Source organism: Monopterus albus, unplaced genomic scaffold (assembly GCF_001952655.1).
Source record: "Monopterus albus unplaced genomic scaffold, M_albus_1.0 scaffold29.1, whole genome shotgun sequence".
In the NCBI taxonomy this organism is placed as follows: Eukaryota; Metazoa; Chordata; class Actinopteri; order Synbranchiformes; family Synbranchidae; genus Monopterus; species Monopterus albus.
The window spans coordinates 3,697,124-3,711,751 of record NW_018127909.1 but is presented as its reverse complement, the minus strand read 5'-3'; the positions used below and the strand labels follow the sequence as shown (position 1 = coordinate 3,711,751).

The window sequence follows — 14,628 nt, the reverse complement described above, 5'->3', positions numbered from 1 at the left end:
TGAGTAAAGAAAAACAGAGATGACTAGAACAATGTGTCTTATGATATCATCAGAAAACTAACAGTATTTGCTTTCATTACATATTGCCTATAAGCTTCAGTTACCAGCAAAGTCAACTTTAATATAACTTCAACAAGTAGCACTGCAGATTAGGGCTATGTGGCTTTCTGTATTCAGAGTGATGGCTAAATTGCCAGAGGAAAGCCTGAGTAATTCAATCTCTTGGTCCCATCCTCCTCTGTTCATAACTAATTCATATGATAGGTTTGGTTTCTACCACAGTGGTAACATAACTCTATGGTTGCTAGACAGAGCCACTAAAGGTTAACAGGATATGAAAATCTGAATAAAACATTATAGGAAACTACAGTCTGGCAAATCAGTAATGGAAGTTAGAGTGAAAAACCTCATGAAGTAGGACTACATGTGTATGAGAGGTAATAGATGAAAAATCCTGTTACACTATATAACATTCTGCTCTATTAACAAACGATTAATTACCTGGTAATTGTGTCGTAATGGTGAGAAAGTTAGTAGGTCCTGAATGTATTGCTGAAAAGTTGAAGAGCAGTGACTGAGGAGTAGCCTGTGACCCAGCCTCGCTCAGATAAAACTAAGTACAATCTGGCTACCAGGAAGTACATGTTAAACCCATAAAGGTAAAAGTACACTGCATCTGAACAGGCAAGTCCCAAGTGGACATTAAAACACTAATGATACCAGAATAACGACACTATTTAGTATGAAGAAAATACAAATACAGTATCATTTACATCCAAATATATTATGAACCAAGTTTGGTAAAGACTGGATGAAATATGTAGAGTAGATGAAAAATGCATTTAATAAAACATAAAATTAACATATGTCAAAAAATAACCATGAGCAGCCAGAGGACTGCAAGGCCAACATGATATAACATGAATGAATAAATAAATAAACAATTGCATTAAATGGTCACAGTGCCAGAGTGTGGCCTATATCAGTCACTTTCTCTTCACCCAGAGAATCGATAGCAGAAATACTTTTTCTTCTTCTGCGTCATAGTTAAGATGTTAATGAAAGCTTAAAGGGGTTTTTTTTTTTTTTTTTTGCTCTGTTTAAGGAGAAATACTAGATTTGTAATAACAAAAGTAGGCAGGAATCAAAAAGAAGAGACTGGGGGAAAATCATAAGACAAATGTTAGTTATATACAAAATGCAGTGTTGTGATGGAGTCACAATAATAATCAGCAGAGGGCATTGTAAAATCCATTCAAGGATAAGGCTGGTCATTTACTATTTTCATCTTGTTGTTGTTTTCCACAAATTCCATATAGAGACTAAAAATAACTACATTTTGTGTTTACACAATAGCTTCTCGCTTTGTTATCAGAATCAGCTTTATCGGAAGATGATTATCAATAGATCATCAATAGCTTCTTGCTTTGTTATGTGAAATTAAATAATGAATTTGCGACCCACCAACAGTTAAGAAGTCCTTTACAAGAATGATCTTAAACAAATGAGCAACGAATTAGTAAATTCCCTTGACCAAGATTCAAGACAGTACAGCTATGCAATCATTAATTTTACACACTCTATAGCTAATAGCCTAGAATACGAGTTAAATGATGTTTACCCATTATTTGGCCCCAAACAGGGGGGTGTCAGGCCATGCCGTCATAAATCTTCAGAGCCCCACAATAAGCAACACCATTTTCCAGACCTAACCTCCCCTTAATTAACAGAGCATCCCTGAACCTTTTCCTTACCCAAGCAAAGAGTAGATATGTGGCTTGACACAGCATCAGCGTTGTATTTGCTCAGGTTAAGTGACTGACCCAACTGGCTTGGAGTGGCAGTCACCTTAGAGAGCTGGGTCCACTCAGTTGAATGCATTATTGCTCCTTATCATAATATCTTTATTTTACTTTTCAAATTTCTTCTCTGTTTTGTTTTTTTTAAGCTTTTGCATAGGATTTTTTTTTTTTTACTTGTCACAAGTAGTTATAGTACACAACCTGTAAAAACAGTTGTAGTCTGTAATGCCTTGTGTGGTCCCTTGACTGAGCTTTCTAAAGTCTGGTAAATAACCCTATTGACGTTATCTCAGAGTGAGACCAGAGTTTTTAATGCAAACCCTGTGTTAGAAACTGGGATGTGTAGTTTGAAGGACTACGCTGTAAGGTGCATTATGACAAATGTGACAGATCCAGTGTTTTCTGGACATAAGGAAGCTTTCTTGTTCTCAGCTGGACTACTGTTGACCGTTCCTTTTATTTTAAACATTTATTTTCTAACTTTGTGAATGTTTTAATTTCCTACAAGGTGCTACGTTTTCTTTTGTTAAACTAATCTATAAATTAGTGACTAAAAGAAAAGTATGACATTTTTAAAAAAGCAATAATATAAGATGAAAATAGTACAGAAAGCAATGAAACAGGGTGACAATGAATTAGAAAGAGTGCAGATCTGCTCTGGGAGCTGCAGCCACATCCAGGAAGTGCTCTGTCTGGGAAACGCTTTCTTCCCCGACCTGGAGAGTCAACTCCCAGTTGGCGAAGTCTTCTAGGTTAATTGTTAACCACACTTTTATCTTTTAAATAGCAACAATAACTTTCAAAAACGGGAGCGATGGAAGTCGACTCAGGTAAATCTGTACTTAGCACGATCGGTCTTAGCTGTCCTTACTAATAAGTGAATTAAAACAGAAGTATGTTACTTCAGCATTAGCTTACCGGGCTAGTAATGCTAGCCTCGAACTTAGATCGAATACCCGCTGACAACAGGGAAAAAACTGTCCTGTCTGTTAATGATTTGATAAAGGTTCTTGGGAAGGGCACGGGTAACAGAGTTTATGGAGTTCTGTTTTGTTTGGCTTGGCTCTGTTTGAGTCTCTTTACGGAATAGAAACTACTTGTCTGCTTCTTGTCTGTCTGGTGCTGACAAACATGTTCTCACATTAGAAAATTGCTATGAACAACGCCCCGTGTTGCTGTGTGTTATAACTTTTACTGTTCAGCTCATGAGCTGCGTGTAATTATGGACCCACTGACGTTGTAAACATTGTGCCATTTCTTCTTCTTCCTACAATAATTGGAATACACAGTGATATGATTCCCTGTCATCCATTTCACTTTTAAGGCCCACTCCAGATATTAACACATGGATAAAATCTCTAATTTTCAGAAAATCCCTTACATACTGTATGTTAGCATTCATGGTTGTGTATACTGGGACAGTATTTGTAACAGGCAAAGATTTAAAAAATGATAATTTGAAGGCATGGGCTACCAGTTCATATTTATAAAGGATGGGGAACCATTTTAAAACATGAATTATGAAGATGCACATCTGCATCAGGACTATAATGACTAGGTCTGAAACCGCAAATCACTGCTAATTTGAAATGCCCACAGATTTATTTAGTATTTTTGTGGTTTCCTCTTGTCATGTTCAGTTCTCTGTCAAGGAACAGTGTCAACATCTGTCGCTGCTCTGAATCATTTATTGAGTCCAGTGGTGAAAGGTTATTACACCTGACTCTCAGTCTTAACTGTAACCTAACAGTAAATGGTACCCATGAGTACTGCATTATTAGAAATATCATTCACTGTGTAAGATCTAATCATATTCATCTCTACTTTCAAGTGTTCTACACTGATTGTAGTGGAAAAGTCACCAGTAATCCACTGCTGGACCAGCTCCCGAGCTACCAGTCCCTGCTGTACCGCAGGAAGTCGTCGGCTGCTGGCACCAAACGAAGAAATAGCTCTAGAATGCGTCTTGGCTCCTCTGGCAGTGGGAAATGGGCCTCGAGTACCATCAGCAGACAGGAGGAGAAGATGGCGCAGAGACCCATCAGGGAACTAGCCAAGACCATGGCTGAGAAACGCAGAGACAAGTAGGAAAAAACACGATTATTTTTACATCCTTGCCGCCTTCAGATTTGTTTTACAGTGTTATTTTTCTCATTTCAAAATGTACATTATATAGTACGCTAAGTTCTCAACAAGCACTGTCTTTCACTGTGTAACCTCTTAGAACACAGCGCCTGGAGGAAGCTTGTGACCTCAGCAGCTGGAGACAGTGGAGGCAAAGCACTCACATGTATCTGAGGAAGCTGAAGGTGGAATCCCAAGAATTGCTGCTCTCACTACAGCTCTGGAGGGGAGACATCCACCTGATAGAGGGTGAGTGATGAGTAATGAGATGATCTGATTCACAAAACTGTATCTCTAGCCTCAGAGATATTGATTTCTATCTGAGGTGGTTGAAATTATCAACTGTATTTTTGCTTTGTGTTTCCAGAGTTAAGTTCTCTCTTTTGTCTCACTCTGATTTAAAAGGGATGTTCGGTACAGGGATCCTGTCTTACTTCTTCTTCCTGCGTTTCCTGGTTATGCTCAACCTGATCATCTTTCTGCTCATGTTCGGCTTCGTCATGCTGCCCATCATCATTGTCCCCTATGTTTCAGGGAATACCACCTACAACCTGAATAATGGTTGGTGAAAGCCTATAATGCAGAGCCTAAACTAAGCATAAAATGGTCTTATGCTTAATTTTGCCATGGTTTTTCCTACAGGCAGTCCGTGCAGCGTGTATCCAAGCAGTGCTCGCAGGGGTCTCGTCATCTTTCATGAATACATTACAGATCTGCTGTCTGGGGGAGTAAGTTCTCGCATGTTACATTTAATATTCTCTGGAAGAAAAAAGTGTACCTATGGTTTCTTCACTCATTCTTTGTGCTTTATCTGTAGGGCTTTCTTGAACAGACCTATCTTTTCTATGGGTACTACAAGGTGGACAAAATCCAGTTTGCACACATCACTTACAATTTGCCACTGGCGTACCTGTTGACCACTCTAGCGTACTTGTTACTGAGTCTCATCTGGATTGTTAAAAGGTACGGAAAAAGCAAAATAACGACAAATGAACATCATTTGAACGATCTGTCTGTGGAAATGTTTGTCTTCTTCAAGGTCTGCCACAGGATTCAAGCGTAACCTGGTTCAGGATGAGGATCGATTTCAGAGCTTTTGCAACAAGATTTTTGCTGGCTGGGATTTCTGCATCACCAATGAGAACGCTGCTAGGCTGAAGAGAAACAGTCTGCTCTATGAGCTCAGGGTTAGTTGATCATTATACCAGAGTTTGCCAGGACCCAGAAGATAAGATAGGGCAACAGTGGCCGTTTTTATATGTTGAGAGAAGTTTGGTTTTCATCTGGTTAGTAAACCTGTTTATTGTTGGATAGTGTAACCTCTGACTACGTGAAGTGGCTGTATCTTAGTGGTGTTACCATAAAATGCACAGTGTAGACAATAGCTACGTTTCTTAGTATAATCTACATATTGGATCTTACCCAGCCAATAAGTCATATAGACTTATTCTTTGTTCAGAAATCAGTTACGATACAATATACCTGTATGTTATTGTCCCTGTAGGGGAATGTTTCTTGACTTGTATTCTATAAGGTGTACAGACAGTCTCATTAAATGTTAACCTGCCTCCTTTTTAAACTGTTTATTTTTTCATCCTTAGACGGATTTGGAAGAAGAGAGGATCAAACAGAAAATAGCAGATCGCACCCGCAAAGAGAGGTGTCGGATTTACCTCATCCGTCTCATCCTCAATCTTTTTGTTGTTGGTGTATTGGCTGGTTGCTTCTACAGCATTTATAAAGCCACTATCTTCTCCCAGGACGCACAGATGAATAATGTAAAGGTAATGAAATGTTTCTTAAGTTTTTTTCTGTTGCAAGAATGACATTTTTCTTTCATTTCTTTATTTTATTATTTTTCTCACCGAGTACTGTAACTGCTTGTCTGCTCTAGAGACCCAAGCCAACCTGTCAGGGTTTTATCTTTTTTTGGTTTTCTGTTTTCTTCTAGTTCTGTAAAGCACCTCATAGACATAACTTTTTAGTATCGTGTTTCTGTTCTGGGGAAAACGTTTATCAGATTTAGAAGTTTTACTCAGACACCACCAGCAGGCATGAAAGGAAATGCCCTCAATATTCCTTTGGCTGTTTGGCAGGAAAATTTCGTTTTGGATCTCATCATCGAGTATTTGCCCTCAATTGTTATCACCTTGGCCAACTTCATCACTCCGCTCCTCTTCTCCATTATCATCAATTATGAGGACTACTCTCCTGCCTTTGAGATCCGCTTCACTCTCATGAGGTACGATGGATCTCATTTATTGACCCCTTGCTCATCCTTTCCATTGATGGTGATTTTATAAATGAAAAGTGAACCGCATTAGGAGATGAAACACTGGGAGAGAAATAGTGCATTTGCAACACAGGCTTATGATTAGAAACAGAATGCTACTGAGGCCAGATGGCTCAGCTGCTTCCTTTTCCCTTTCTCTCCTCACAGGTGTGTCTTCATGCGGTTGACCAGTATTGTGATTTTACTCTTCTCTCTCTGGTCTCAAATCACTAAATGTGAAGTGGATCCCTGCGTCTGTGGCTATAACCATTTGCTTTACTCTGTAAGTCTTTTTTTATTTTTTTTTATTTTATTTCAATTCAGTATACAATGATTTCCTGTGCAGGTGCCAGCACCAAACCTACTTTTATGTTAATCATTTATACTGTACCTCTTTTGATTTATATTTGAGTGTAACTACATTAGCACTGTAATATGCCCATTTTTTTGATCATGATAAAAATACTTTAGTTTTAAGTGAGCACTGCATTTATTCCGTTCTTCATCACTCAGGTTTTCATATTCATATTGTGTTTGTTGATATGTGACTGTGGTGAAGATCAGATCACATTTCATGACCAATTTGTGCAGAAAACCAAGAAATTAGAAGCAGTGCCATTTGTCACTGTCTAGGATAAAATCTGTTCTTACAGGGTTACACATGGTAAAACTGATTGTGGCATGAGTCAGAAATAACTTTTCTCAGTTAAGTAACATCCACTGTTGTTGTGATATCTTATGAGTATGTATGTTTCTTGTGCCTTTTTCCACCCCTGGATGCTGTCCAGTGTTGGGAGACTCGCATTGGCCAGGAGATGTACAAACTGACCATATTTGACTCCATCATCATTGCTGCAGTCACCATCTTTGTAGAGTTCCCCCGAAAGTATGTCCAAAAAAAACAAACTTAGCATCTCAATAGAAACTTACAAACCTCTATTAGTCTAGTATTGCACACATTTGTTGACACATAAGTAGTTTTTCAGCCTTGTAATGTCATGATATTCCACTGTGTAATCTGGGTAAATTCTTCTGCCTTTCTTCTTGTAATAGTTCTAATTTGAAGTCTTTCTCATTACTTATTTTTAGTCATGTCTAATGATGCCCTTCCATTGTCCTGTCCTACTCAGGCTGTTAGTGAAATACTGTGAATGTGGCCTGACAAAGTGGTGGGGCCAGCAAGAGTTTGCAATTCCTCAGAACGTGTTGGAGATCGTCTATGGTCAGACCATCTGCTGGATCGGCACGTTCTACTGCCCATTGCTGCCCGCCATCTGCACCATCAAATACTTCGTTATCTTCTACATCAAAAAGGTGAGTTTGCCTTTCATAGTAGGGCTTCTGACACTGGCGATTTAAATGTTTTCTTAGCCATCACTCCCCTTTGTCAGGTATCATTAATCAACAACTGCCGACCAGCCACACGTCCATTCCGAGCGTCCAGCTCCAACTTCTTCTTCCTCGGCGTGCTGCTAATCGGCCTGGCTCTAGCCTGTCTGCCTGTCGCGGTTAGTGTAGCACAGTGAGTAATGACCATATTATGTTTGAACTTCAGTCTCACAACTAATATCATGTCTGCTTCTCTGCAGCTTTAATAGAGAGGAGGTTTTGACATGGTTATTAGAACATTTGTATGATGAATTTTGTTTTGATAAGTAAGAAACAGGCATTATTGTTACTTCTTACATGTTCCCCCAGTATGTAAACACATTGACCCTCCACTTTTGCACAGAATGAACTCTTCCCAGGCTTGTGGACCATTTGTTAATTACACCAAGTCCTGGGAAGTGCTGCCAACTACGGTATCCCAGCTACCCAGTGGAGTCCAGACCCTCCTCATCGCCCTCTCCTCAGAGGCCTTTGCTGTTTCCTTCTTTGTTTTTACATGGTATGTGTTTCAGGCAGATTTTTAGCTTCTAAAAACTGCTTGTTTATTTTTTTTCTCTCTGTCTGTCTGTATTTCTAAACAGTATTTCCATTTCCTCTGTAGTTTGGCCATGTTTTATGTGATTGCATTAGCTGGAGCTCACAAGAAAGTTATTAACCAACTGAGGGAGCAGCTAGTCATGGTAGGTGTACTGTAGCTTTCATGTTCTTACTAGATTCTGCTTTGGTCAAGTCTTCCTCGATCCTAATTTAAACTTTCATACACACACTACTATTTGTCATGTTGTTTCTCAGGAGGGTCGTGACAAACATTTCCTGATCCAGAAGCTGTGCCAGGCCCAGTCTCTGTCAGCTAACAAATCCTCAGTGTCCAAATCCCACAGCAGCAGAATGAGCCCCAGCTACCACACCAGCTTCTCCAGCAATTTCAATGAAGGGCTGTTCCTGGCACACCCACACCCCAGCTCCTCCACCCATGTGTGAAACTCCTTATTGTGAACACACTACAATATGAGAGCCTCTGTGGACCTGCTGACATTAATGTGTTCATTTGTTGACAAGCTAATTATTATAAAGCTACTACTAGGATGCAATGTTCAAGAATTTTAAAACCAAAACCGTCATTTCTAACAATGTTTTTGTAGTGTTTCTTGGTTATTGTATGTTTTCTATCATTGTTTCCTTCTGAGAAGGATTTGCCTTACTAAAAGCACTGGAGTTTATAAATCTTTCTGAATTTTATGCACTTTAAAAGTATTATCACTAGCATTTCTTACTTTTAAATCTTGTTTACACTACTATGCATTTAGCATGATCATGTGTTTTAAATCTAAACTTTACATCATCTCAATGGTTGCATCACAGTGCAAAGAAATAATACGTTTCACAGTGCTAAACTGTAACCGTGTTTTTCTTACTGTGACTTGGTTTTTGTAAGATAACGTTTGGATGCTGGTACTTTATACTGTTACACCTATTTTGAGCAAATGCTCATTTTTCTATTGGGTGCCTTTTTATAAGACTGTAGTGATTGCCATTAACTTTGAGCCTTATCTTGAAACATAAATGCTGAAATAAGTAAAAACTTGTCGTTTCCTGATTTTTTTTTTTTCTTTTATTATAATTTTTTTAATACCCTCATAAGTGGAATTTTTGTAAAGTAATACAGCCTCCGGCCCTACAGAGGTCGCTGGCGCCCTTTCACTTTGTCCGGTCACTGACAGTAGTTGACACGGAACCGGAGGCAGCGTGCTGTTGCTGTATGAGAGAGTTGACAGTCACCTTAAAATGTTAAGAATTACGATCCGGTCTGACATGGGATCCCTTTGGGTCTTGTTCTGTATCATTTATTCTCAGTTCTTGATCGTGTCCTCTGATGACATTGTGGTAGCATGCGGGGGATTTGTGAAATCAGACGTTGAAATCAATTACTCTTTGATCGAGGTGAGTGCATCGTCCCGGATAGCTAGCGGCTAGCGAACAGCTTGCTGTTTTATTTTTAGCAAGCAGAGGGTTAGGTGGAAACTCTAGATGTGTTTGAATGAAAGGACCACAACAGCGCTCAGTTCTGACCCAAAGTTAGCTTCCTGTTCCTAGCAAACAAAGTAGTTACATTTAATAGGTTATAGTTTGACGTTAATATAGCTGTCTGCTAATTTAGACTTCATGTGCACAGGCACAGTTAACTGTAAATTTGTATGTTAGATGCGATACTATATAGCCGCATTACGCAGGACTCGTCACTCTTAAACCTAAAACCAGTGCTGATATGGAAGATTTAAGAGTTAGCCATCAGTCCTAATCCCTACTCAATCACAGGCTTCTCGGGATTAGCCATTTGGTTAATTGGTGAAATTAACTAAAGACCAGACAGACTGATCTGTTTGTTCAGCACAGTTCATACAAGTTAATTCAATTAAATTTTATTTGTATAGCGCCAAAATATGATCTCTGTTGCTAGTTCCTGTCAGTGCTCTGGCTGCAGCATTTTGGATTAACTGGAGGCTTTTTAGGGAACTAGTGGGACATCCTGAAAGTAAAGAGTTACAGTAGTCCAGCCTGGAAGTAACAAATGCATGGACCAGTTTTTCAGCATCACTTTGAGAGAGGATGCTCCTGATATGATGACTGTACAGGTGAAAGAAGGCAGTTCTAGAAACTTGGTTTATGTGTGATTGAAAGGACATATCATGGTCAAAAATGACTCCAAGGACCCTCACAGCCATACCGGAGGCCAGGGCTATGTCATCTAAAGTAATTATAAGGTTAAACAGCATATTTCTAAGGTTTTCAGGCCCAAGTATAACAACTTCCTTTTTGTCAGAGTTTAGAAGTAAGAAATTACAGGTGGGAGTTTGGATACTGGTCTATAATTAGATAGAACACCTGGGTCAAGAGTAGGCTTTTTGAGTTGAGGTTTAATTACAACAACCTCAAAGGCCTGTGAAACGTAGCCTGTTAGTAGAGAGAAATTAATCAGATCTAATATGGATGTGTTGATTAGGGTTAAAAAGTCTTCGAGCAGCCTGGGGTCTAAGAGACATGATGATGATTTAGATAAAGCAGTTACTGAGGTCAACTTGGAGAGAACTATGGGAGAGAAGCAGTCTAAATATAAATGAAGTCTGACAGATGTTTCTAAAGCTGTTGCACTTGATACATCTGTGAGAGTTGTGGAAAGGATCTGGTTAATAATATGGATGTGTTGATTAGGGTTAAAAAGTCTTCGAGCAGCCTGGGGTCTAAGAGACATGATGATGATTTAGATAAAGCAGTTACTGAGGTCAACTTGGAGAGAACTATGGGAGAGAAGCAGTCTAAATATAAATGAAGTCTGACAGATGTTTCTAAAGCTGTTGCACTTGATACATCTGTGAGAGTTGTGGAAAGGATCTGGTTAATTTTTTTTCTCTAATTGTGATTTTATTTGTAAAGAAGCTCATGAAGTCATTGCTGCTGAGATCTAAGGGGATGTTAAGCTCAACAGCACTGTGGCTCTTTGTCAGCCTGGCTACAGTGCTGAAAAGAAACCTGGGGTTCTTATTTTCTTCTATCAGTGATGAATAAAATGCAGTTCTGGCACTACGAAGGGCTTTTTTAGATGTTATTAAACTATCTTTCTAGGCTGACTTAGTGGAGCGCCATCTCCTTTTCAGTTTTCGTGATGCCTGCTTTAGGGAGAGGAGCTGTGAGCTGTACCACGGGGCCTCCTCTGTTTCTCTGCCTTCTTTTTCAGAGGGGCAACAGTATCAAGTGTATTACGCAGGGAGGCTGCAGTACTATCAACAAGATTATCGACTTGCACATGGCACCAAAGTAAATAATGAGATAATTAAAGATCAAGATCAAAGATTTTTATTGTCAATTCACTGTATGTGCAGGACATACAGAAAATTGAAATACCGTTTCTCTCTCACCTAGTATTGAATGCCATAACATTTAGGAAAATAAAATAAAAGTAGAGCAAAAAAAAGAATAGGAAAACTAAATTAAAGTAATTAGGATTCATTTAGACTGACATTCTTTCTTCTGTAACCAGGTTTCAGTAAGACACAGTAAGTCAGTGTGATGGTCACTTATCAAATCATTCACGAACAGAGATTTGGATGAGAGAGATCTGATATTTATTTAGTCCACATTTGATTGTCCTGTTTTGTTCTATAAGAGGAGTAGTCTTAATTTTAATTAGGTTAATATGAATAACTATTCTTAAGTTGATTTTTGATTTATATAATTTAGGTGGTTGGGATGCAGACACAGTCTATGGGGTAGTGGGAATTTTGGGTGGGTAGCTGCTGCGAAGAGAAAGCAGAGACGTGTGTAAGACTGCAACCCTGCGTCCTTGCCTTAACTCTGAGTTGTAATAATTTAGGTTGTAAACTAAACTTGACCAGATTTCTAGATATGAGAGCCGCACCACCCAAAGTGGGATGTATACCGTCTTTGCTGATCAGGCCAGGTTTTCCCCTAAGTGTTCTCCAATTGTCTATAAAGCCCACGTTGTTTTCTGGGCCCCACACCGGCTGCATGGACCTGGCTAGCTGGGTTGTTTTGCATGGTGCGGAGCCGCGCTTCCAATTCGGGGAGCTTTGCCTCCAGACCTGCGAGCATCTGACGTTTATTACAAATGCCATTATCATTAAAGGAGGCAAAGGAATGAACATGCGACACTCAGAGCAAGAGGAAGAGGGGGAAGCCATTGCTCTCAACTATGCTACTAGCTGACCTAAAGTAGCAAGTTAAATTTGGAAATTAGCAAGAACTTCTGTAACACAGATGCTTAAGTAGTGCAAGCGTAAGTTGTGACTCCAAAAATAGCTGATGTTCAGATAAACCTAGTTTAATATGTAAACTATCTGGTAGCAAACACAACTCGATGCAGACATAGTAAACAAGAAGTGAATACCCTCAGCGCCGGAACAGGAACATGCACAACAGAACCAACCAATTAGCTATTTACCTTACTAATCAAGACTGTACCTGATTATAGAGCATTTAACACCCGAGGTTATGCAATTCTAAGTACTCGTTTCCTCTTTCATATCCAGATTAAACTGTACACCAAACAAGGTTCTTTGAAATATCAAACGGATTGTGCTCCAATCAATGGTTACTTCATGATCCCTCTCTATGACAAGGTACGACAAGCACTAATCAGAGTATTTAGAACTCAGATTTACACTAATGATTCTAATGTAAAAACTTTTTTATTATTACTTTTAATCAGGGAGACTTTGTTTTGAAGATTGAGCCTCCTCTTGGGTGGAGCTTTGGTAAGGCTGTCACATCTGAATCCTCAGTGTTCACAAACTGTTAATTCTGCCAGCTGTTGCCAAGAAAGTACAATATCTCTCTGTAAAATATGCACACTCTAACTTTACATCTTTTGGTCTGTTTTTATTTATTTATGTTTTTAACTGGCATCAGAACCCACCAGTGTTGACCTCCATGTTGATGGAGTGACTGACATCTGTACAAAAGAAGAAGACATCAACTTTGTTTTCACTGGTTTCTCAGTCTCAGGAGCGGTGAGGCTTGTTTAGGATTTTCTCACTAACTTGTTAGAGCCTTTGTTTTACTAATCATAAAAGTTTATTAGAACAAAATGGGGGCTTTCAAAAAGAAGTGCACATGCACAGATACATTTTCGGGTCTTCTGGTTCTTATCTGAGAACCCGAAGATAAGAAAAAAATATTATGATGCAGTTGAAAATCCACTGCTCTCCAAATGTTTGTCTTGGAATTCATATAGGCATGTCACACATGCTTTTTTTGTTTTGTTTTTTAAACAGGAAGTCCCTTTGAGATTACCAACCTTTTTTTACAAGAGAGACCTTAAATAGGTGTTATTTTATTTTATCCCCCTACTGTGACTGTGGATTGTTCAGGTTCTGAGTAAGGGTCATCTCCTGGGTCCAGCAGGAGTTGAAGTCAAACTCAGCAGACCGGGAACAGAGGAGAGACTCCAGAGTGTTGTCACACAGCCTGGAGGAAAGTAAGTAGCTACTCTTCTGTCATGAGTAGAGTTTTACACAGGTATTTCTTCAATAAATGTATGTTTGAAATCATTTGCCATTTCAAGACCTTTTTTTCTTGTATGCCTAACACAGGTATACCTTCTTCAAAGTACTCCCAGGAAATTATGACATAACAGCTTCCCATCCCTCTTGGACTCTGGAGCAGGTTGGTATATTGGACAAGCTGAATGCTATCTTAAAGTGGGTTAGAATGAAGGTGAAGCTAGAGAAATCAAGGAGCATTTCAAAAGCGAAAGGTGGGCTGTCGGATAAAAGCTTTGGTATAAATGATGAGCCGATTCCAACAGTGTTAGAGAAGCCAGTCGAAAGTCTGGGTAGGTGGTATGATGTAGCTCTTATTGTTAAAGAGCAGATTCAGGGCTTGAGACAGCAGGTAGCTGATGGGATTAAGAGCATAGAGGCATCAGGCCTCCCAGGCAAACTCAAACTGTGCTGCCTGCAGTTTGGTCTTTTGCAACAATTGTTATGGCCACTGACAGTGTATGATGTACCTATTTCTAAGGTAGAGCACGTACATTAGGAAGTGGCTGGGAGCTCCGAGCTGCCTCAGCAGTGTGGCCTTGTATGGAAAGGGATTTTGGAGCTCCCTATAACAAGTTAAACAGAGGAGTTTAAATGTGTTCCACTGGGTTGTGGTTAATATTAGCACAAACTCCACATAAACATGAATGTAGCCTCTTTGACATCAAACATCCTTTTTTTTCTTTTCTCATTTACTTGAGCTGGAAAATCCAAGTTTGGTCAGTGGGTGGAGCTGTAAATCTAGCAAATGTCCACCAAAACATAGAGCCTTGGTATCTCCGTAATGGACACTTAAACTGAGTTGGCAGTTTATTAGGTACTGAGCCCTCAGTCGGAAAAGGGTGGCTTGTTCCCTTCAGGTTGGTGGGGAGTTCCTGCCTCAAGTGGAGGAGTTCAAGTATCTTGGGGTCTTGTTCACGAGTGAGGGAAGGATGGAACGGGAGATTGACAGGCGGATCAGTGCAGCTTCTGCAGTAATGCGGTC

General features: G+C 39.5%; 2 protein-coding genes across 2 annotated transcripts in view; both read left to right on the top strand.

Moving 5' to 3' along the window:
* Positions 1 to 2,442: 2,442 nt before the first annotated feature.
* On the top strand, positions 2,443 to 9,169 carry tmc7 (transmembrane channel like 7). The gene is made up of 16 exons (XM_020596119.1): positions 2,443 to 2,632; positions 3,634 to 3,886; positions 4,027 to 4,175; positions 4,332 to 4,487; positions 4,569 to 4,654; positions 4,744 to 4,889; positions 4,966 to 5,113; positions 5,528 to 5,710; positions 6,023 to 6,168; positions 6,367 to 6,481; positions 6,987 to 7,084; positions 7,329 to 7,512; positions 7,590 to 7,720; positions 7,931 to 8,086; positions 8,189 to 8,267; positions 8,380 to 9,169. The coding sequence occupies exons 1-16, from the start codon at positions 2,617 to 2,619 to the stop codon at positions 8,566 to 8,568; spliced, it is 2,235 nt and encodes a 744-aa protein (XP_020451775.1). The 5' UTR covers positions 2,443 to 2,616; the 3' UTR covers positions 8,569 to 9,169.
* Positions 9,170 to 9,276: 107 nt separating this feature from the next.
* nomo (nodal modulator) overlaps positions 9,277 to 14,628 on the top strand; it is a 23,790-nt gene continuing 18,438 nt past the window's right edge. Inside the window, 6 exon segments of the mRNA XM_020596121.1 lie at positions 9,277 to 9,528; positions 12,633 to 12,722; positions 12,812 to 12,857; positions 13,012 to 13,112; positions 13,473 to 13,579; positions 13,695 to 13,767. Of these exon segments, the coding sequence (XP_020451777.1) occupies positions 9,373 to 9,528; positions 12,633 to 12,722; positions 12,812 to 12,857; positions 13,012 to 13,112; positions 13,473 to 13,579; positions 13,695 to 13,767 (573 nt within the window). The 5' untranslated portion in view covers positions 9,277 to 9,372.

Excerpts from the sequence above, each read along its gene's own strand:
- tmc7 (XM_020596119.1), top strand. Across the intron at positions 4,655-4,743 it reads CAGATCTGCTGTCTGGGGGA|GGCTTTCTTGAACAGACCTA; the intron begins GTAAGTTCTCGC and ends CTTTATCTGTAG. Across the intron at positions 8,087-8,188 it reads TCCTTCTTTGTTTTTACATG|TTTGGCCATGTTTTATGTGA; the intron begins GTATGTGTTTCA and ends TTTCCTCTGTAG.